The 23,368-nt window shown below is 47.1% G+C and overlaps 1 protein-coding gene across 1 annotated transcript in view; it reads left to right on the top strand.

Moving 5' to 3' along the window:
* The window catches only part of LOC147748699 (adenylate kinase isoenzyme 1-like), a 485,769-nt gene that overhangs the window by 262,082 nt on the left and 200,319 nt on the right, over positions 1 to 23,368 (top strand). Inside the window, exons 3-4 of the mRNA XM_086963633.1 lie at positions 20,373 to 20,489; positions 21,918 to 22,109. Of these exons, the coding sequence (XP_086819759.1) occupies positions 20,373 to 20,489; positions 21,918 to 22,109 (309 nt within the window). The remainder of the gene's footprint in view (positions 1 to 20,372; positions 20,490 to 21,917; positions 22,110 to 23,368) is intronic.

Here is a 23,368-nt window from a genome sequence, read left to right as displayed (position 1 = left end):
GGTGGACTTACGGCATCATGCTGTGGATGGCCGGGAGCTAGAGGCGTTTATTCTCCACTCCGCTCTAGACATCTCAGAAGTGCTGGGCCGGCCATGGCTTCTTCAGTCACCCTCCGTTGCAATGCTTGGCTTCCGGACGGCGTGTTCCCTGAAAATATTCAGGAGCGGCTTATTGATCTTCCGTTTGACGGCAGCCTGTTGTTCTATGCCCCGGCTGACTCCGCTATCCAAAGGTTCCTGGCAGGGCTCAGTCCTCCTCCTCCACCTTATCCTCCTCCTCCTCCTTCCCCATCTCAGTGACTGGTGAGTTGGGCTGGGTCTGGGCCTTCCTAGGCCGCTTGTTCTGACTGTGGAGTGTGCTTTCGGGCCATTGAGTCCTCCTTGGGATTTTGGCATTGTTGGCTGCTGGAGGCCCTTTGTTGCCTATATGTGTGTGTTTGCTGGAGTTGTTGCGCAGACTCGGCCCTGAGATTAGGCCTTCTACTTTTCTTGGGCTGCTTGTCAAGCCTTCTGCAGGGTGTTTTTCCCCATGGCCCTCTTGTTTTTTCCTCTGCTGCGGAAGTTCTTCCAAAGAGGGTTCCCATATCTTGAGACTTAACATACCCTATGTGGGGTAGTGGTAGCTGTTATATAGCTTGCGCTCTGCTAGGGAGTTCTGTTGCCTTCGGGTGCCGGTTCTCCATGGCATTTCTGTATGTTGCTTTTGATTCTTGAGGTCGTGTGCGTGGCCCCTCGTAGTTTTGAGGCTGGGCATTTTCTCACCTTCCTGTCCCTGTCCTGAGGGCTGGGGTGATTCTGAGTACTCCCTTCTCAGGCGTAGACTGCCTGGTCTTTCTGGAGCCCGGGCTGTTCTTGCTTCTTGCAGCTTATGACTGTTGGCTTTGTTGTAGCTGGCCTGTTGCCTTCTATCTAGAGGGAGCTCGCCTACCTTCCTTCTTTTCCTTGGGCTCTCTGGGCTTCTTCTTCTGCTTCTTCCTCCTCTTCCTGCCTTGGCATTTGATGAAAGCTCTGTTGCCTTGTGAGGGAGTGGTGTGCTTTGGCCCCTCTTGCTTCGGCCCCTTGGTTTTTCTGCTGTGAGGGTACGTGGCTCCTCAGTCTCTTTTTCCTCATATACCCTCTGGGGTCGGTGGTGTTCTCCTTGTGAAGGTTCCTCTTGCCTGGCGGGGATGAAGTTTCTCTTTTAGCCCGCAGATCTGGTCCCCTGTGGGACCTTCTGTTCCGTCCAGGCTGGTTGGGGTCCTTTCGCAGACCCTCCTTCCCCGTGGGTAATGCTAGGGTATCTATTCTACGTGAAGGAATCTGCGGCTAGTAGTCTCTATCAGATGTACGAGTTACTTGTAGCAAAAAGAAGCACAAAGTTCCCCAGTAGGACTGGAAAGAAAGAGTGTGTGTGTGTATAGTGTAAATGGAAAGATCCAAGAGGGAAGGCGGAAAGGGGAATTTCCCTCTTGGGAACTAGAACCCTCACACACCCAGCGAGCTAGGTGTCATGCTTCATCATATGGGTCCTGCTCCTCGTCAGGCTGGCGCTGAAATGTCTGACGGGCACCCGCGAAGGGGCTCTTTAGCGGAGATCTTTTGTTCCAGCCATATGGTGCATGCGTGTGAGAGGGAAAGTGAAAGTGTAGTCGTGAAAAAGTGGTGGTGATTAAAAAAGGTTAGTTAGTCCACAAGGAATTTTAATAGCGTGGCTAACTCCCTTGGTTAAAATAGTGGGAGTGGAGATAGACACTACAAGTGTTTGTGGCGAAGATATCTGCAACCCTCTGGTTAGGTCGACATGTTTCTTGCTAATCTAGCAATTCCTCAGGACCTTGGTGTCAAGTACTACACAGTGAATGAACAGTGAATTAAAAATTGATTTCATACAACCTTTAGTTTTTAAGGTCTGTGGTGGGGCAGGCCAAATGGTCCTGCCTCAAGTGTTGCAACCTAGAAAGAGGGAGAACATATAAGGAAATGTAAAAAAATAAACAGTTAGAATCCACTCCTTGAGATTAAGAGTACAATACACTCACATTTATTCAAAATACCCCCTCACTAACACCACACATAGTCTAACAAGTGCTCCCCCGTCTCCGTAGGTCGCAGCACGCCGTACCCCGTACAGGGGTACGATGACCCCGATGATGAAGCATGACACCAATGGGCCTGTTGGTGTGTGAGGGGACCTAAAAACATAAAGGTGTTCCCCACTGTGGAGGAGACACCCATAATCTCAAGGAGTGGATTCTAACTGTTTATTTAAATATGCCCAGGGAGAATGAATCCATTCTGATTTCTCTCTCTCCCCCCTCTGATTGTTAATCATATAAGGAAATGTGTCAGAATAGTTCCCCTCAAGAACCTAGGTGCATTTTCCTGTATACAGAACAAACACACTAAAGTTTTTTTAAAAGACTCAGCCGAGTCAAAAGAAAAGAAGATTGGATGGAAGCGCTTACCCTAAGTTTGTCCCTAAGGTGCCCCACAGTCTGCTCCTGTGGGACCTGCACAGAGGAGTCAGGGACCTAGGAGAAGTAAGGGAAGATGAAGGAACAATTGGTTTCCTTAAATGTAAGCCGGTGTTCAATTATTGGCAAAAGACCATTCACAACCGGGCTAGCCTAGCCAATTCCACTGCTGTTGTCCAGTGCTCACTTATTAGAGCGGTAACTGTAGCAGAATAAGGCAAACGGAGGAAATACCGAAGGTACAGTCATTTCTATATTAGTGGTGATTGACAGGGAAAAGCACCGAGCCTCGCCGTCTGTAGCGTCAACAAGGAATGAAGACGTGAGAGCGCGAGGAGAGGGAAAGTCCGTGCTCCCCTGTCAGTGTAACATCCACCAAAGGGAAATGATACTAAGACCCCCGTCTCCCGTATAAGCCCATGTGCCCCAGGTTAGCCGGTCTCTGTTTATACAATAGACCTCAGCGTGTAATTGCACGAAGAGCCACAAGTGTTTTCATGGTGCTCTCCCCGTAGTGAGCCGATACCAATCCTAGGAAACTTACCCAAACGGAGTGCGGTCTCTGCCTGCAAACCTACCCCCACGCGTGATCCGTGCGGGATCTAGAGCGACTGGTAACGAAGTCGCCGTTGGTATAGCGTACTTGTACTATGCGCCTCCATGCTCCGGCGAGTGCAGCGGGGGGCGTGGTCACACGTTCAGAAACCGCGCATGCGCGTAGGTTGACAAAAGCTTGCCTCGGTCAGAGAGGGCGGAAGGCAAACGACTGGGCATATCCGTCGGCCATGTTGGGTGGGTAGGAAGTATGGTGCTGAACAAAGGTTCATTGGACCCAAGTGATCGTGAGATCGGCAAATACGGTGTTATAATACTGTGTTCGGGGATATGGAGACGTTGGGTCTCATATCATTCCAGAACGTGGGGAGACTCAACGTAAATAATGAGTTGAAAGCTCGTTGTGGTGAGATCGAGCCCAAGTGGGTCAAGCTGAAGGGGCGGAATTGGGAGGGGGGGGGAAGGGGGGGAAAGAAAAAGAAATTGGATGAGCAGGGGGTCTGGATGTAGGTATACATTGTTAGTGCAGGTCACTAGACTGGTCTAATTATGAAAAGATGACCAAGGTACAGCGTCATTCAAACCAAGTGTATCTAGTTATCTAGTTTGAGGCGATGGACCCATCTTTGTTCAATCCTGAACAAGCCTTCTTTGGTGATACCAGGGTGGCATTCTAGAACCAACCAGCGTATACTGTCAGCTGTGTGTCCCATTTGTGTGTAGTATTGGTACAATCTAGTGTGCGTTTTGAGGCATCTTATGTTGCTTTTGTGTTCTTGAATGCGTAGTTTGATTTGTCTCATTGTCAACCCAATGTACTGTTGATCACAGGGACAAGTGAGGAGGTAAATACATTTGGCGCTATTGCAATTAGTATGCCTTCGTAGTTGCCAGACAAAGGTGTTAGATAGCTGGAGCTCTTTGGTGACACTGGTTTGGGGGCACACAGTACAACCACCACAAGGAAAATGGGCAACTACTGGAGGGAGATCCCATAAGGTGCTCTGATTATTTGGATTCAGTTTTTTAGGTCTTGTATGAACCAGAGCATCCTTTAGATTGGGTGTGCGTTTAAATGAAAACCGAGGGCGTGGAAAATCCAAGCTCCCGGAGTTGATAATATTCCAGTGTCTATTAATAGTCTTCTTAATGAAGGCAGAGTTCTTTGTGAAGAGGTCACGCAGGTGATCACATCCTCGGGGTCTTTCTCTCTAGTCTCCAGTAGTGTTTCTCTGGGGTTGTTTGCCGCCCTTTTATAGGAGTTTTTTATCACTCTAGTAGGGTAACCCATGTCTCTCAATTTATGCTGTAGGGTGGAGGCTTCCTGTCTAAAATCAGTATTGGTGGTGCAATTCCTGCGGACTCTGAGAAATTGTCCAAATGGGAGATTGTCCCTCAAAGCTTTCGGATGGTAACTATCGTACAGAAGTAAGCTGTTTCTGTCTGTGTTCTTGCGATAGAGCGTGGTTTTAAGACCATCAGCCTCTAGATTGATCCTTAGATCTAGGAAAGGGATGGAGGTATCTGAGATAGACCCTGTGAACTTGAGATAGGGATTTTGTCCGTTGATCCAAGTACAGAAGGCTTCACACGACATACAATCTCCCCTCCAAAAAATAAGGATGTCGTCAATGAAACGACGCCAGAGTGTTATATTGCTCAGGAAGGGGTTCTGTGGTGTATTGATTATTCTCTCCTCAAATGTAGCCATGTAAATGCAGGCTAGGCTAGGAGCAAAAGTTGAACCCATAGAAGTCCCTTGGATTTGATGGTATAGTTGAGTACCATATTGAAAAAAGTTCTCGGTGAGGGCTATGGTGGCGCATGCCATGATAAAAGAGATTGGAGTAGGGGAGGACCACTCTTCTTGTTGGAGAGTGGCTTCTACAGCTTCAAGTGTGGCTTGTTGTGGAATATTGGTGTATAATGCTTCCATGTCTAATGTTACCAGCAGGTTAACACCCTCCCTCCCTTCAATGTTGTCTATCAAACGCAGTACATCTCTGGTGTCTTGGAGAAAGGATGGGATCTTCTTGACCAGTGGTTGCAAGAAAGCGTCGCAGAATTTGGACAGTGGTTCGAGTAGAGAGCCAATTCCAGAGACTATAGGTCTCCCTGGGACAAGTGACATACCCTTATGAATTTTCGGAAGGGTATAGAAGTAAGGTGTTAAGGTTCAGTTGTCAGCAGGAAGGCAGCCTCATTCTTTGTGATCCATTCGTTAGTCTCGCCTTCCATAATAAGGCTAGTAATGGTAGTAGTGAGTCTTTTTGTTGGGTCTACGGTGAGAGGAAGGTAATGTTAGTGATTAGCCAGTTGACGCTTACACTCCGCATCGTAATCCTTGCTATTCTGACGATTCTACGAGTTACTTACCTTCGGTAACGATGTATCTGGTAGAGATAATTCTAGCCACAGATTCATTCACGGCCCCCCTTCCTCCCCGTTCTGCGAGGACCCTTGGGTTGGTCTTCGGCACTCTCCTCCTGGTGGGGGGCTGTGTCTCCAGTGTGTACCTTCTTTGGCTCCTGACGGGTGGCTCCGTCTGGTTGCGGTTTATTCCTCCTCGTGGTTCCTTGGAGGTTGGTGTTATGGTGCTTTTGTGCCCCGCTGCTCTGGTTACTCCAGGTTTGGGGGGGTTTCCCTTCAATCTCTGCCCTTCCCTCCCTTCCCTTCCTGTTGCAGCTGAGGGCACTGGCCCCTCTGCTTTCCTCCGAATAAGGGTCATCTGGCTAGGCCTTGCCCTTCTTCCCTGGGGATGGTTGCCCTCTATGATGGGGTGGCTTGGAGGTTTGTGTTTCTGTCTGTCTTGGGACTGGCCTTCCTTCCTTCTATCTGGATGGGGGTGGTGGGCCTGTTACCCGTATCATGGCTTTACGCATGTTCCTTGTTTCAGGGGAAAGGCTGTCTATGTGCTGGCAGGGTGGCTGCTCAGGGCTCTGCTCTGTTCTTTCTCTGCCCCTGCCTTTGGACACTGCAGTGTTGCACTGTTCTTTTTGGTGTCATTTGTCTCTCCTTTTTCTACTCTTTCGCACACTGTTCCCATGCTCCCACAGTTTTTTGTCTGGTGGCTCCGCGTTGTGGTGCAGAAAAGTTCTCAGAAGAAAACTGACGTAGGCACGCTGGGGTGGGTCTTATGTGACCTCGCTGACGTCACGTACGCGGACGACACCTGGGCAGAGTCGCGTGGTGTCGCCCCACCGCGGCGCGCAGGGATGCTGTGGCAAAAGTTTTGCGGATCCAGTCTCACGCTGGGGGATAACTCTACGTGAAGGAATCTGCGGCTAGAATCGTCTCTACTAGATACATCATTACCGAAGGTAAGTAACTTGTACTACGTGCACAGTAGTTTTCCATGTGACGGAGGTTGTGCATTTGCCCGGTATGGCCTGCCATTGCCTTAGTGCGTCTCTTGCAACCAGCACTTTTCTGAACTGCGGCAGTTGTGTGTATGATATGCCACAGCTCTGTGCAATGATTTGAATGTGTGTACAACGTTGGGCTGAATAAGTTGCTGTTTCCGTGAGGGTCAAGGGCATCCCATGCGGGGGTCCCTCATGCAGGAGCTTCTGTATGTGGGGTGTGGATAAGTCGGATGGTTCATTTGCGCAATGCGTGGTGTGGGAGTCCTCCACATCTGCCATGGCATCTCTTTAAGGGTGTTCCAGGCGCATTCTGGACCAAGGTCAGCGGTGCAGGTGTCCTCCCGCCTTCTGCATTTGAACAATGGAGCTTTCATCCCTGATGTTTGTCTGACTACTACTTGCGTTTTTCGGAATGTGATGTGGCTTTGGCGCTGAGATTGGGACACGGCCTTGAGCTCATGGTGTACAGATGGCGATACACACAAATGTTGGCATGTGGAGCCAGGTGCCCTGCAAGGCCTTGTTCTGCTTGTGCAATCTCACTCTGTCTCCCTCACTCTCTTCCTCTCTTTCCTTTGTTGGGCGCATGGCACACACCTTCTTCTCTTGGATTTAGTCTTCCAGGCTGTGTCCTACAGATGGCCCTGTGAGGACCCGCTAGGACTCATCCGAATGGATGTTTTGGCTTTTGTTTGTGTGGTGTTTTGTGTTGGTGATTGCATTGCTGAATGACTGATTCTCCATTTTCTGGCCACACATGTATTTCTATGTTGGATTTCCTGCTTGTGCGACATCACTCAAAATATTTGTTTTGGGATTTGTGGTGTTGGTGTGCAGTTTCTTGGTCCGAGATTGGGTTGAGGGTGGGCCCGGGGGTGGGGGGGGCAGCCTGGGCCTGGGTGTGGTGTTGTGGGGTGTTGTGGCCCTCTTGGGTGTCTGTGCTACATGTTCAGTTGCTCGGGGCATCTGCTGTTCTTCATGTGTGGCTCGGGCTGTGCTCCCTTTTGTGGTGCAGACTTTGGTCCGACTTTACACCAGGTCACAGCAGGTGTTAATTTCCTGCTGCTAACGTGCCTTATCGCCTGTTTTGTGTTCTTATCGCGGTTCTGTCTGGTCGTAGTGAATGTTGTTGTGTGGTGTTGTTGCGGCTTTTTGCAAGGAAACGCCTACTCTGCATCTCATTAGCAATAGTTGCGGGGGTTCTCTGTGGCGATGTTTTTTGCGGCTGCTATAGCGGTTAAACTGATGCTGTGGGCTGTTAGCACCAGCTTGTGAATGGGGGGGGGAAATTTATCACGACTTTGGATGCGCTAAAGTGCCGTTAATTTGGCAATAACTCCTTGTGAATATGCCCCTTGGTGTTGACCAACTGGTCACGAAGAATATATATGTATAATAATATTCAAGTTGACTCTATCACCTAATTTCATATGGTACTCAGACCATATCAGATAGGCAAAGTACCCTTCCAATTAGAAAAACCTTATTCTGACATAATTCTTTTCCTATTTGACACCACCAGGGAATGTGTGGCAGTTCCAAACAGAAATACACATAAATTACACTCCCATGCTGGGAGACCCCAACCAGTATGTGAGTGACATTTATTTATTGTTTTTCAAAAATAAACTCCTACATTGGGAGTTTGTTTTTGAAAAACATAAAATGTTGCTGTGCAGGCTCACTTAACATGGTGCCAGCACAACAAAGCTTCAGAGGCGCCACTGTAAAACTAGCTCCTCTGAAGGCACAGAGTTCTCCGCCACGCAGAGAGAGATCTCTAAACATTGCAGGCTGTAGGCGCCAGGATAAATAAGTACACCCCTCCACTGCACTGGCGGAACAGAGTATAGTGAGTCAAAGGCTAAAAAAGCACCATAGACCCTTTGCATATTTTAAGTGAACTGACTATGCCCCCCCGCCCCCACCACCTCCACTTCCAGCTGCTTTTTTCCACCCCAAGCCATGGGAAATCCTCTCATCCCTGGCGACTACTTCCACATACACCAGACAGGTCGTTTTTATTTTCTCACATTCCTTAACCCCTTGCGTGCGGGGCGTATTTTCCGCCTGTGCTGACTCCGCCTTGCGCGGGCGGAGTCATGACGGAACGGTTCCGTCATCAGCACAGCTCAACCGATGCTGATGACGGAACCGTTCTGTCATCAGCATGGAAGGGGTTAAGGGGAGGGAGAATAAGTGGATGATAATATGATTACATTCAATTGTATGTATGTTCTCACTTGATGGCTAGGTGACTTGGTCCCGTTTACAGTGGTTGATTGCCAGCAGAACTGCAGCATTCTAAGCCACCTGTAGCGTTTTCAGATGCACACCCTATAGAGTATTGCAGAAGTCAGGGCATGAATTGATAGCAGTGTTGTGTCCAAAGCCATAGTCCGTTTAAAAGGCTTATAGAAAAGTAGACACGACAATTCCATATGGAAAAGGCATATCTTCGCTACTGTGCTCATCTGGAGAGCCACTGAATGAATTAAATAGTATTTCTAAAGCGTGAACAGCTCCTTCAGGTGAATGAATGGTCTTACCTTCGCCAAGGCCTGGCTAAAAAGGAGTATTTTTCCAATCTTTTTTTTAGACCGGAATTCAGAATCTGACTTCTTGCGTTCCAGGGGCAAACTGTTCCATAGTGTAGCAACCAGGTATGAAAAGGCACGCCCTCCCTGATACAAGACACCTAACATAACCTAAGGACCACATCTTTTTAAGTTTCTAAAATTGGAAGGGCGGCTATATGCAACATTTGCATGTATGGGGACGTGAGGGTCATTAAAAAACAGTAGCTAAGGAAGAAGACATGTGGATATGCACTCCCGTATTATGGTTCTCTTCTGCCCACAGAGGGATTACTGAAGAGGCGTTCACGGTTTTACCATATCTTTCCTTTGGTTTCACTTTGATGCTTGATGCGTTGCTGCAAGAGTTGTTGTGGCACCTCGCATTAGGTAATAGCTACAGAGAAAACTGTAATGCCCCAGCGTAAGTCAGCATTCTAGTGCTGAGCCTGTAGCTACAATAAACACCCACCCACCACTGATGTCACTGGTCAGGTGACACAGCTTAAATAAAAGAGGCCGAGCCCATGTGCTCTGGGCCAGTTGCACCATGCAGCCAGTGTGTCCGTGTCGCAGTCTTTATTAGCATGAGGGCCTAGGGCCCACAACCCTACAATGGCGACGAGGATGGAACTGTGCCCAGCGTGCCACACTTAAAAGAAAACTTCAGGGAAAAGGGGAAGAGAGAGCTGCCCGCAGCAAAGGCACACCCCCTGAGAAAGGAGCAGGCCTCTAGAGGCCCGCGGGGCATGTGCCGAGCCCCGGGCCTAGTGGAGAAAGAGAAGGTGACCGGGAGCCCACCCCACACCTCTCCGACCTGCTGCTGGCCGCCCTGCTGAGAAGGTGCCCCGAGGAAAAGTGCGGACCGACCGGAGCCCACCCGCGTCGGCCGAAGGTGAGCCCAGGACAGTAAAGCATCGAAAGCGGAGCCCACCCGCTATAAACTGTATACGGTGCCCCCAGCAGTGTGAGAGGATTGTCCCCTTAATAAGGCGAGACCAGCGGAGCCCACCCGCGGCCTGCCTGAAGGGTCCCCCGTCGCTCAGCGTGTGTGAAGTGCAGCGGCGGGGTGAATAAACTTTAAAGGAGAGCGCCCGCAGCGTGAGAAGAGCTGCCGGGCGCCGAGCAATGAAGCGGAGCCCGCCCGCTGTATAGCGCCAACACACACACACCTCCCTACCCCACACAGCGTATGACATGTGAGGCTGCGGCGGCGGGGTGGAAGATGGCTTAGAGGAGTGAGACCAGCACCCCCTGCGCATCCAGTACGAGGAAAATGCCGTCGGGAAGGCGCTACAAAGGAAAGCAACTTAGCGCGTCAAAGCGGAGTCCTCCCGTCAAGCCAAACTGCCTGCCCGTGCCCCGGGAAGCAGCTGTGACTGGCCGAGGAAGAGTTTCCCACAGTGCAGGAGCGGAGAGCACACCAGCATGCTGTGTGGTTCCGAACGGCCCGAGGTAACTGAGAGCTTGTTAAGGAGCTCGTGGCCGATCAGGGCAGCATCAACACCCCTCCCTGTGCAACCCGTGGAGGAAAGGAGCCTGCTGCGCGACACAGGAGAGAACTGCGGGCGGCCGAGACAGGAGCCGCCTACTGAGGATGAGAAGAGGTCCCCCCTGCCAGAGCACTGAACGTGCATTGTGGCCCCAGCATGGCCCGGAGTATAAATAAAATAAAATAACCTACCATGCCAAAGACGTGAGGTCCGGAGCCAAGCAAAGTAAACCTGGGCAATGCCTTCATGTACACGAAGACCGCAGCATGCAGAAAGCTGCCGGTTGCTGAAACCGAAGTGAAGTAACCCTGCCACCTAGTAGCCAATTGTGAAATTGCACCTGCAAATCCCAATAAACCCGTTAACAGGACTGGAGCAAGCCCAAGGACAAGTGAGCAGCAGATCAAGGTATCTGCATAGTTCAAGGAGGAAACGCAACAGTGGGCAGTTTGAAGATCGGACCGCAGGTGCTAGATGACACACAGCAGCACAAGACTGGCACAGCAACGCCAAGCAGCTGCGCAGGACTGGCGCACAGACACCACACAGAGAGAGAAATGCCACAAAACCGACAAGGGAGTGCACAGGAGTGCGCCAGGAGCGCAAGGACTATACACAGGTACCCGGACTAGCACAGCACTGCGATGCGCAGAAAGGCGCAAGGAGTGAAGGAACTCCACACAACCTGAGAAGATAAAAGGCGACGGCGCAGGAGTGCGCCAGAAGAGTAAGAACGCGACAGAACCCCAGAAACGCTCCAGAAGACCCAGAAGCGCGTCAGGAGTGCAGCAACTCCACACAGGACATTCCAAAGGATCGCAACCAATAACGCAAAGAAGAAGCAAGACCAGAAGAAGGTCAATGGAGTGGTGACGCAACCCTCCAGAAGCAACATTCCAGAAGCACCTACGCCACGCCGGAAGAGAGCACAGCGATGCCTGGTGGCCACAGGCCATCGCTGCAGGAGAACGGCGAAGACAGGAGCACCACCACACGAACCAACGGTAACTATGGAACCCAGCAACAGGAGGTGCAATAGCGCATGACGCAAATGTGCCGCAGTGCGGACAGCACTGGCCCAAAGCAGCAAGTCACAAGGGACACCCGAATAGCGCACCCAGTTGCGCACCAAAGCAAGCCAAACTGCGACGCAAAGAAAATGGTTGCGCAGACAACCCGCAGCATCAAAGACTCAACACACGAGCAACCGGACCACTCAGCCTGGTCACAAAGCACGAAGTCGACCAGCCAGATGGTCGCACCAAGAAGCTCAGCACCACGAAGCCTACCTGCTGGACATCGGCAGAAGGGACCAGCACGAGGTCCAAGAAGCTCAGCACCACAAAGCCTACCTGCTGGACATCGGCAGAAGGGACCAGCACGAGGTCCAAGAAGTTCAGCCAAGGTGCGGTCCGTGAATATGGACCAACGAACTTCAACACCACAAAGTAACGGAAGCGACAGAAAGAGGAAGTGAAGGTCGCGACGCTAACCCTGGGAGTTAAGTGACAAGAAGATAGTGTCCTAGGACTAGGACAAGACCAGGAGGACACGTGCAGAGTGCGCGCACTGCACAGGGAAGCCTGGCCAGGAAAGATGAAGAAGATCGGGCCAGGTTGCGTCGCGAAGAGAAGAAGAGTGGCCACTGAGAAAAGAAGGAAGAAGAAACCAGAGTGGCACACTGCCACAGCAAGAAGAAGGAAGAAGAAATCAGAGTGGCACACTGCCATCTCAAGAAGAAGGAAGAAAGATCGGAGTACACCACTGAGAAAGAAGGAAGGAGAAATCAGAGTGGCAGGCTGCCACTGCAAGAAGAAGCTGCCCTTGCGGAAAGAAGGAAGGTGACAGGCACTGGAACACCTGAGTGCGTTGGAGAACAAGGCCGCACTGGAACACCGGAGTGCAGTGGAAGACAAGGCCTGGCAAGAGCACTGGCAGCCCAGACCGAAGACAGCTACCCATGAGCCATCCACATGGCGATCGCAGAAGAGAGCAAGCTAGACTGTTAGCGACATCTACCTCTGGGGTTGAACGGAAGAATGGATGGCGAGACTGCTTACTCCTCCGGAAGCCGAGGAACTGACCACCTCGCACCAGCCCGTGGCAACCCAGGAAGCAGAGGCCTCAAGGGGCTCTGGTGGCAGCAAGTCCCGCACGGGAGACAGATCTACAGATGCGCATCTGCAGGACCCTCGGGGATGAAAGCCTCGCGAGCAAGGAAAAGAGTCGACAACTCAACCTTCAGGTGGAACTAGGACACAACGGTGAGGCTCGTGGAGCGCCCTGCTCACAGCCCGAAGGCTATGGTGGAGCAACGCGACCGAAAACACCAGTCCAGTGGAAACCTGGTAAAGAGGTCCTCCCGGACGTCTTGTGAGAGAAGAACACCGGCGAGAGGGGCATCCTAGTGAGGGAGATGTTTGCACCTACTCTCTTCACCTGCCAAGAGACACACTGAAGCCTGCCCGGAAACATCGCGGAACCAGCATGGAGAAAAGAAGCCAGAAGACACACTCCACCCATGTCATCCATCTCTCTCTTTAACTATTCAGCGTCACCAAGAGAGCAAAGCAAAAGGCAGGGCTGAGAACAACGTCCAGACGACACGGACAAAGTATGAACCCGCCGAACAACTGCGAGCCGGGCCACAGAGAACTGTTAGTCCTCGATGCAGGAACTACACTGTTTGCGGCCTGCAAGCAGCAAAATAGACTTGTTTGAAAACATAAGTCCAATTGGTACATTTTCATGTTTTCTTTTCCCCACAGGATTTTTGGACTCTTTTCAGTTGGTTTGATTTTTACCAATTTTGGGAGGGATGTAATGCCCCAGCGTAAGTCAGCATTCTAGTGCTGAGCCTGTAGCTACAATAAACACCCACCCACCACTAATGTCACTGGTCAGGTGACACAGCTTAAATAAAAGAGGCCGAGCCCACGTGCTCTGGGCCAGTTGCACCATGCAGCCAGTGTGTCCGTGTCGCAGTCTTTATTAGCATGAGGGCCTAAGGCCCACAACCCTACAAAAACGAGGGTTTGATTTAACCCAAAAATTGTATCCTTCTGGTATAATGGCGGTAAAAATGGCATTTCAATTCTTATTTCCCATACTGGTTATCCTTTTGGCGATACACATTTCTTTCAATGTGTGAACGTGTTCTGCTTCTACAGAAAGCAGCCAATCCGTGCTCGGACTCAGTGAAAGTCTGTCTGGAACTCAGGATGATGGGAGATTCAGCTCCCTAACTCAGAACATTGCGAGACGCCCTGCTCATAAGTTGCCCTGAGATGCAGATGTTGATCTCAGACATTCCAAAGCACTTTTGAATTACACAGTGGATAACAAATACATTCTTCAGAAGTTTTACAGTTGGCTCTGTTAGGGTCTGGGTGCTTATGGATGGCTTATTAAGTTCAGACCTCTAATTGGTTTGCATTATCTTGTGACTTGTTACTCTGTCAAACAAATGTAGAATAAACTCCTAGCCATTCATTTAACGTATCGAACTATGAGGTCCGAAATATAACTTAGAGATGTCTAAATCACACAGAATGCTACCAATATTTAATGATTTTATACTTGCCATAAAATAGGTATGACAAAAAAAGTCAAAGGAGAAAAGAGGTTTCATCGGGAAGACTGAAGGTGTAAAGTTGGCCTTGCTTCATCATGAAACATTCACCTATTAATAACAGGTGGATAGCAGAGGAACAAAGATTACTTCTGGTAGCAGACCTCATCTTTTTTTAATTTATTTTTATTTAATGCTTTTTCCGTTAACAGTCAGACAAGCAGTACAATATCTAATCATTGTGTCATTACAGTTTCAGATGCACACATATAATAGCACCTGTTTTATGGACAGAGTTACTCCCACTCCCAATTACCCTCCAACATCACACCTGCCATGTCCTGCTCTTTTACACTTGATACAAATTTCCATTTTAGCATCATACCACTGCATTGAAATGTTCAATCGTTCACAGGAACATTGGATGTGTTCCCTTCCCCATCATTCAATCCTGTTGCCTCCGGGTCCACTGAGACCGCTTCTCCCACTGCCTTTTTTTTATCATGTCTTCCCTATATCGACCCCATATTTCTTTAGGTCTGTTTTTTTCTGGAAGGAGGGGATTATAATTATCTGTGCGCATGGAGCAGTGTGCCAAGTCCGCAAACCAGTCCGCAACCTTCGGTAGTGGTGGACCTCGCAGCCATCTCATTGCGATTCTCCGTTTTGCCAGGAGAAGGCAAATAGTAGCCAATCTACGCCCTACTTTCAGTATATCCTTATCATATCCCAGTAGTGCTACCAGCGGTGACTCTGGGATCGGGAGTGCAAGCATCTCTTTTAGTATACTATATGTGCTTTCCAGAATTCCGTATCCCAGGGCATTCCCACGCCAAGTGTATGAATCCCACATTCGCCATATTGCACCTCTGGCACCTATCATTCTCCAGTAAGCCATATTTATGTAGTCTGGCAGGTGTATAATATACTCTCTGTAAATATTTATAATGTATAAGTTTGTGTCTCCCGTTTTATGATAATAGCATCTATCCATTGTGTTTCGGTAATTTCCACTCCTAAATCATCTTGCCATTCCATCTGTGTTTTTGATAGGGAGGCTACATGGGAAACTCTTATTTATCTCATGTAGCGATGTGACAAGGGTTGGATTGGGATCAAAAATCAACCCAGCCACACCAAAAAACAGTGTCCCACATTTGCGTATTGCCTTTCCACCAAACACTGCTTCAGCAAAGTTTTATGTAAAGGAAGGAGGTGGGGGGGGGGGGGGGGGGCATGTTTTATTAACTTCACTTAGATTTTAAAAAAATGCAAAGATTAGGTCCCACTACTGAGCCACATATGAATGCAAGTGAGACCACTTCTGCTCAGGCCCCCTGCCACCGCTCAATCAGCATACATTATTGGGCCAGCCCAGCGAGAGAAAGGGAGTGATAACTCCACCCTTCTGCCTCTAGAAAGGCCACTCAGGCAACCACTGGGGCGCTGGCTGCATTCTAACAGCATAGACAGCCTCCAGACTGCCCAAAAAAGCAGCCCACAGCTGGGTTACCAATCCGACCCTGGCTGTGAGATGGCTTGCATTAAATAAGTTAGTGTCTTCAACTCCGGTGGTTCTGCCAGCTAATCTACCAGTAAATCGTGCATAGCCTGGCACAGTCTGTGATAACTATATGCATCTAGAGTATTGGCTTGGGGAGTGTGAACGAGTACTTGCTCTCATTTCTTCATCACCCCTTCATGAAATAGATCCCCAATTCGTTCAATTTTTAATTTGTGAAGTGTTTGCTTAACCACCGTTTCCTTTCCCATAGGCAACCAGCCATACCATTCTATAGGCCTTTTGGTGTATACATGAGTTCTATCTGCTGTGACCTAGCCACGTTTTGCATTTGAGTCCTAGTGCAGACTGTCGGGTCTGTTACGTACGGGATGCCCCTGGCACCCTCCATCAACATTCCCGGCAGCAGGCTGGGTGCAACAGCGTTTCTTTCGATATGCAATTGAGGTAGGTCCCAGAGTCTGTGTATTCAATAGTGGGCATGCAACACCTGAGCCGCTCTGTAATACCTTTCCAGATCTGGAGCATTTAGTCCCCCCTCTGCATATGGTTTAATAAGAATATCCCACTTGACTCTCAGGTTTTTCCCTGCCCAGGCTAATTGTATCATTTGGGTTCTAATGTTTTGGAAAAATAATTTGGACAGTACAATGGGAATATTAGCAAACAAAAAACAGAAAGCGAGGTAATACAATAATTTTCATTATAGCGATGCAACCCAGTAGGGACAACGGGAACCTTATCCATTTGTCAATGGGCTCTTTTAGTTTCTGAGTTGCGTGGCCGTAGTTTTCCCGAATTATTATGTCAGGGTCTGTGTGTACCTGTATCCCCAAATATCGCACCGCTTCCGTAGCCCATTCTATAGGGTAATCTGTGCAAACCTTTGTGGCTAACGGGGTAGGAGGGAATATTATTGATTTATTCCAATTAATCTTCAGACTGGAATGTTGTCCAAATAGCGCCGCTTTCTTTAACATTGGATGCAGATTTTGTTCTGGGTTACGTATGTATAACAATGTGTCATCTGCATAGGCAGCTATAACTAGGTTATACTGTGGGGATCGAATCCCTCTGTGGATGTGGTATTCCCGCATGACACACATCAGTGGCTCCACCACTAAGGCGTACAATAGTGGCGAGAGCGGGCAGCCCTGTCTGGTGCCTCTTGTGTTTACAACCTTTGAGGAAAGAACTCCATTCACCCGGACGTGTGCTATGGGATTAGCGTATAATACCTGTATAAGTTTAAGGAAGACTTCTCCCACTCTATTAAGGACTGCATAGAGAAAGCGCCACTCTATAGAGTTGAAAGCCTTCTCTATGTTTATAAATAATGCTGCTGCCTTTATCTTTTTGTGAATACGAGCCATGTAGTCAAAGAAGGTTCGCAAATTACATGTGAGAGAGCGGTGCGGGGCAAATCCAGTCTGCTCAGGTCCGATCAATTTTGGTAGCAGTGGGGCCAATCTATTCTCTAGGATCTTTGCATACAGTTTGGCGTCTGTATTGAGCAGTGACAGAGGCCTATAGGAAGCACATTAGTCTGGTTGCTTCCCAGGTTTAAGAAGTGTAATCAATATAGCTTCTCTCATAGTTGGTGGCATACAGCTGTATTTTACCATTTCCTCAAAGAGGTTCATCAGATGTGAGACAAGTCTGTCCTAATATGCTTTATAAAAGGCCACGGTCAGGCCATCAGATCCTGGCGCTTTGTCATTGGTATGTCTTTCAGTGCTGCTATTATTTCAGTCAGACGAAGTGGTCCCATTAGCATTTCCCTTTCTATATTTTCAAGCCATTTCATTGTGATATGAGCAAGATATTCCTCATCCGGCTCGTCTATATCACTTTCACGTGAAAGGCATGCTTCAGCTGTGAATAGAGATAGAGAGTAACATATGCTATGAAAACATGGCCTGAGAATCTGCTCTAGATTCAGAATCGTTCCTTTGAAAACTTTCTTAAGGCATTGCAGGGCTAAAGTTCTAGTAATGGAGATCATTTTGTCCAGGAATCTTTGTCTTAGATTTGGGTCTATCTAGCTGTTCAGTGGTACTTTTATCATTGAAGGGGTATTTTAGTGATGCCTTCTTCAGTTTACTGTGCTTGTGCACAGAGAAATATGCATACACATTGCCTTGTGAGAAGGCAGATTTAATGTCCGTCCCAAAAGGATTCCTCAATGAGAGTTCTAATGCGAATGAGGCTTCCATAGACCTTGAAGCCTGGATATCTGTGCCAAGTACACTGACTGAATAGCCTTTTCATCAGAGAATTCACAAAGTGGCTTACATATGTAAGATTTAAAATGCAATTGTTTTCTAAAGGTTACATTTGAGGCTCTCTCATCGTCGGGACTGTACCTAAGCCACTCCTCCTCCCAACCCATCTGCCCCACCCCCCAAATGAAGTTGCCTGTATGATATAATCAAGAAGATGTGAAGATGCAGATATGTCAACAGAATCCTTGAGTCACTATTGGGAGTGTGGTAGATCGGTGAGCATTCAATGAAGACTGGAAAGTTCAGCCCATCTGCCAAAACATTTCCTATCTTAGCCTTTTTTCTGTTTCCATCATCACACAGTGTAGGTACTGAATATCAATAGGGATATGTCGAGATACCTTAATATGGTAGCCAAAATATTGAGGGTCAAAATATTAACATGTCAGTTAGTATAGATTGTCTGTACCTAATATTTATCATCAAGGTTCGTTGATGTGGATTTAAGAACAACAAATCTATACTTACATATATACACTTATTTCCTGGATATTTGGTTCTCAATATTTAGGCTATGATTATTAAGGTATCTCAATATTGATTTCTCGATATTAAGAACGACCTCAGCACATGCAATGGCAAGCAAGTGATGCACTCATTTCCCCCACTCATGATCAACTAACCATCGTAAAAGGTCACAGTAATGGTATCATTAAATTCTCTGGATACTTTTTACCCATGGGGTGAAATCTTGTAAAAATAACCATCTAGAGACTGTATGGAAGATTTTACGAAGAGTAAATGGTATCTCTAAAGATAAAAGATTTTAATATAAAGATAGAACGTTGAATGCAGATGAAAAATGTCCCACTGTATATAATAAAGAACAAGCATTTGCAATGCAATATTGGTCTTGCATTTACTCGAGTTTGAGCTATTGACATTGTAAATGACAATGCCTTTTATTTTTGTTTTCGTTTTTAAAACATTAATAAAAGGCACTGTCATTTACAATGCCAATAGCTTAAACTTGTGTAAATTGAGACCTATTGCATTGCAAATGCTTGTTTTAGATTTCCTGATAGCAACACTGACCCAGTGACACTGTTTTCTTACGACCAGAGACCTTTCTTATTTTTGTAGGGAACTGCTTCCTGGTGTTGACTAGACCATCAAATATTGAAACATTTCATGACTTTATCTTCGGGACTCCCTGTAACCAGTATACTTAGAACCTTGTCCAGTAAAAAGAAAAGTTTTGCTTTGTTTGAAGACAAAATCCTTTTTCCAGGCCAGGAAATAATCAATGGCAGTACTTATTCCTTTTGTTAAAAATAGGGCAATCATTAAAACATTTAGCTCCGCGCCTGGGGCAGGGATAAGGCTGGCAAACCAGGTTGGCAGCAAATCCAAAATGTTGGCATGAGGGACAAAATTCTAGAAGGGACAACTGATGCATGCTTTCTAAGATGTAACTGCGTACAGCATTTCAAGGAATTGTTTCAGAACACTCCTGCATTGTTTTTTCTATTTTCATATATCGCAAACTCAGCCAAAGGGTGCTGGAACACTTTTCACAAGCACCAGTTATATTACTCAAGGTCACGTTAATTTTTTAAAGTACGGGGCTATAAAAGGACGTGCCCAGAATTACCGGAATGTGAGCCGAAGTCGGGACTCGAACCCGACTCCCCAGTTACAAAGTCGGCAGCCCTTTTATCTATGTTTATTACCTGTTCAAGTATTGTGCTTAATTGTTTAAAGATGTCATGTCTTGCCACCGTCCAGGGTTTACTGTCTGTGAGTGTGCAGTAAGGCGGAAGGGACGCTGTGCGCAAGCAAAAAATCCAGTCCGGGTGGGCGGGGGCCAAAAGGAGATAGGGCGGGAACAAACAAGCCTCACTCCAATTCAAAAGCGAGCGTTTAGCATAAAGTGTGACGCAAGCCAATCAAAAGCATGGGCAGAGCTTCCACTCCACTTCCGAAATCAACTTGACGACAATAGATCTCGCAGAGAGGGCAGCGCATGTTCTGCAACGCTAGGCAAAACCTAAAAATGGATGTAAAGGCCAAATGCAATTAGTTTTTTCAATTGCTGCTCCAGTGAGCTAAAAAAAAAACGGGCTGTACTCGCACAAAACAATGCATCCTGGAATAATGAAGCAGCCAGCATCTTTAAACTGTCAGTTGTACATTCTTTGTTTGTGAGGATGCCATATATTTAGTCACACAACTGACGTTTTCTTATTAATTGAAAATATTAACAAATGTTGTTAAATGAGGGTTATCATTTATTTATTTTTTCCATCCAATAAAAGTCGCAACTTGTTTTAAATAGGCAACATTATATTATGTAAAATCTTTATTATGTCAATGCAGTTTCTCTTTGGAACAGGTGTTCCGGCATCTTACATAGCAGGGTTGAAATATTTATTCTTTATACATTTTATGAATATTTCATTATGTTGAACAACAGCAAGTAACCTGTTCTTTAACCCCAGACTGACAAAGCTGCAGCATGGCACACAATTTGTCAGTCCTACAGTCTTTAGGGACGGGGTTAGGTTCGAGAGAAGGCATTCACTGAAATTTAATATTTTCATGTTGTACAGGATATCGTCATGACTGTGCTCAAAGATGCCCTACTAACTAAAGCAGAGGCCTCCAAAGGTTTCCTGTTAGATGGGTTCCCCAGAGAAGTCGGCCAGGCTCAAGAGTTTGAAAGAATGGTAAGTACACTCGCTTTCTCTGAGCTTACTAGATAGATGTATATTGAATGAATATCTCTGGCACAATAACTGAAAATCACAGATACCCTTAGTAATTCTGGCCTGGGTTCACTTACCCTTAAGGTTTTTAATATAAAAGACGAATATAAAGTGGAGCCGTTCCTAGACGTGGTACTACCCAGTGCAGTGAGAAAACTTTATTTGCAATTTGATATGGCACACTCCCACTTAGGGTCTTCTCCTATAAATAGTCGTACAACAAGTCAGTAGAATGTCCGCTTGTGGGGCCAAGGAAGAGACTGAGTCCCATGTTTTCTTCTTCTGCCCAAAGTATAAATCCCTACGGCAACGTTGGCTTTTCCAACTTTGCAGAAATCTGGGGTTTAGATATCATAATGAGGCCCTCAGAATACTTAAGTGTAACACCTCTCTGTTTCGCGCTTCATCAATATGTGGCGCAGGAGAAGAGCCTTTTTTATTAAAAAATATTTTTTTATTTTTATTCACCTCCCAGATACCAATCAAGAATTGCAAACCTGTGTCCTTTTTAATATTTTTATATTTCTTACATTTTTACATATTGAATGATAACTGGATTGTGTTCCTATTTTTGAGAGTTATAAATATTAGTAATGATATTGATTGTATGTATGTATCTTTTATGGTCTACGACCGAAATAAAGATTATTTGACTTGACTTGACTTGTATATTGAATGAATATCTCTGGCACAATAACTGAAAACCTTTATGAGTCCCCTGTCATTTGTCAAACATCATACAATTACTCTTATCTTAATCCGCATTTGTTTGCTTTATCTACATCCCTGTTTCAGTTTTCCCAAATAATTTTCTTTCATCATAAACCAATGCATTCTTGGCCATTGGGTTTGGGGTGTCTTCACAGTTCATCATGGAACACAAGCGCCTGTGAGATAGCCCCTTTGCATCAAATGATTTGACCTTGAAAGCTGAGGTGATTCTATAGTCCCGTTTGGCCAGTGAAGTCGTCTATATAGACAAAAAACAGTGGGGTGCTGGTCAGGAGAGGAAAGGCAGTGCTTAATTTAAAAAAAACATATTATTGGGGTCTGAAGCTTTGCTTTGAAGCCTGCGGCCAAAACCATTGAATATCGACGTAGCGAATATCAAGGCTGCTTCACCTCATTACTCTTTAAGTGACCACAAGACTCTCCCTGCTGTTTCATCTCACTCTTGTGGGTTCTTTGTTATCCCTTATTTCTCCCTTGCTTATGTTTTTTCAGTTTTTTATTTCTCTGCCTTTCATCCTTGTGTATTTTTTGGTCTAATTAGATTTGTTACTTGTTGAAAACATAAACATTTTTATTTCAAAATACCTTTGCCACAATTTTTGATCTTTGTTGTGAGGTATAATTTTTCCACCAATGCTATACCTCTTGCTTATTTAGATTGGCCATCCCAGCCTTGTGGTGGTGTTTGAATGTTCAGCAGAAACTATGGTGAAGCGCCTTGTTATACGAGGACAGACCAGTCACAGGTTCGATGACAACGAAGAGGCAATCAAAAGAAGAATGGAATCATACTTCAAGACAGACGAACCCATCATTGATTTCTACGGCAGGAAAAAGCTTATTAGAAAGGTAAATTGCTATGACATGATCCACTGTGAGGAACCCAAAACTAGCTTGGAAACAGACCCTCAGCGTAGAGAGGAGGTGTCATCTCCAGCCTAAGCAGTTCCAACGGGGAAAGCCAGACAGCAATATAATCACATTCCCTGAGCTAAAACATCTAACACATGCTGATGAGGAATAACTACTGCTTCTAGAATTTGGTAAGATATTACAAATTCAGTGTTAACCACAAAATCCCAGTAGTGTAAGACGTGTGCTACTCTAATTGCTTATATTCCTTTTAGGGAATTGGGGTCTAAAATAAAAGTGGTCATTCTCATTTGTGGGGCTTTTGAGGACTCTTATGATCATTAGAGCACAGAGATGAACATGAGACGAGCCAAGCTTCTCTTGTCCTTAGCCCCATCCTGGGCCCTCTGTACACTGTTAAGAATAGGCAAGCCACTCGTGTCTTAGACACAGCACAGACTTCTTGTCCTACTATGAAAGAGTCAAATTTCCTCCTAGCCTGAGCCACAGAGCTGCACTCCAGCCCTTTTGCAGAGATGAACAAGCTAAATGTCTACTGTCATAAGACACTGAGGACTACCTTTACCCATATTTGCCCATGTCCTCATTCTTAATGTGGCATTCTGATTGCTATCACAACGGTCTAGAGCACGTGTACTCATAGTACGGCCCGAGTGTCTGCAAACACGGAGGGCTGAGACTCTGCTGCTCTGTGGGGGCCCGGGCATTCCAGTGATAGTCAGAGTGGAGCTGCAGGGGCGCTAAGAGGTGAAAGACAAAAGCCTCATTAACATACAAATGGTCTTTTAAAGACCTGTGAAGTGCTTGGGTGCGGCTGAGTGTGTGTGGGTGCCCTGAAGCTGTCTCAGCCCGGGCACAGACAGGCAGGGAGAGATGAAGAGGGTGACAGAGGGAGTGAGAGAAAGGGATGGAGACAGAGGGAGAGCGAGGGAGGGAGGGAGAGGGAGGGAGGGAAAGGGAGACAGACAGAGGCAGCACGAGGGAGGGAGGGAAAGGGACGCAGACAGAGGGAGAGCGAAGGAGAGAAATGGAGGCAGAGAAAGGGAGAGCGAGGGAGGGAAAGGGAGGCCGACAGAGGGCGAGTGAAGGAGGGAGAGGGAGGGAGAGCGAGGGAGGGAGGGAAAGGGAGGCAGACAGGGGGAGAGCGAGGGAGGGAAAAGGAGGGAGAGGGAGAGAGCGCGAGGGAGGGGGAGGGAGGGAAAGGGAGGCAGAGAGAGGGAGAGCGAGGGAAGGAA

This window comes from Lissotriton vulgaris, chromosome 1_1 (genome assembly GCF_964263255.1).
Source record: "Lissotriton vulgaris chromosome 1_1, aLisVul1.2, whole genome shotgun sequence".
Lineage (NCBI taxonomy): Eukaryota > Metazoa > Chordata > Amphibia > Caudata > Salamandridae > Lissotriton > Lissotriton vulgaris.
Note: the sequence above shows the minus strand (reverse complement) of the source record. Positions and strands in the feature narration are given on the sequence as shown.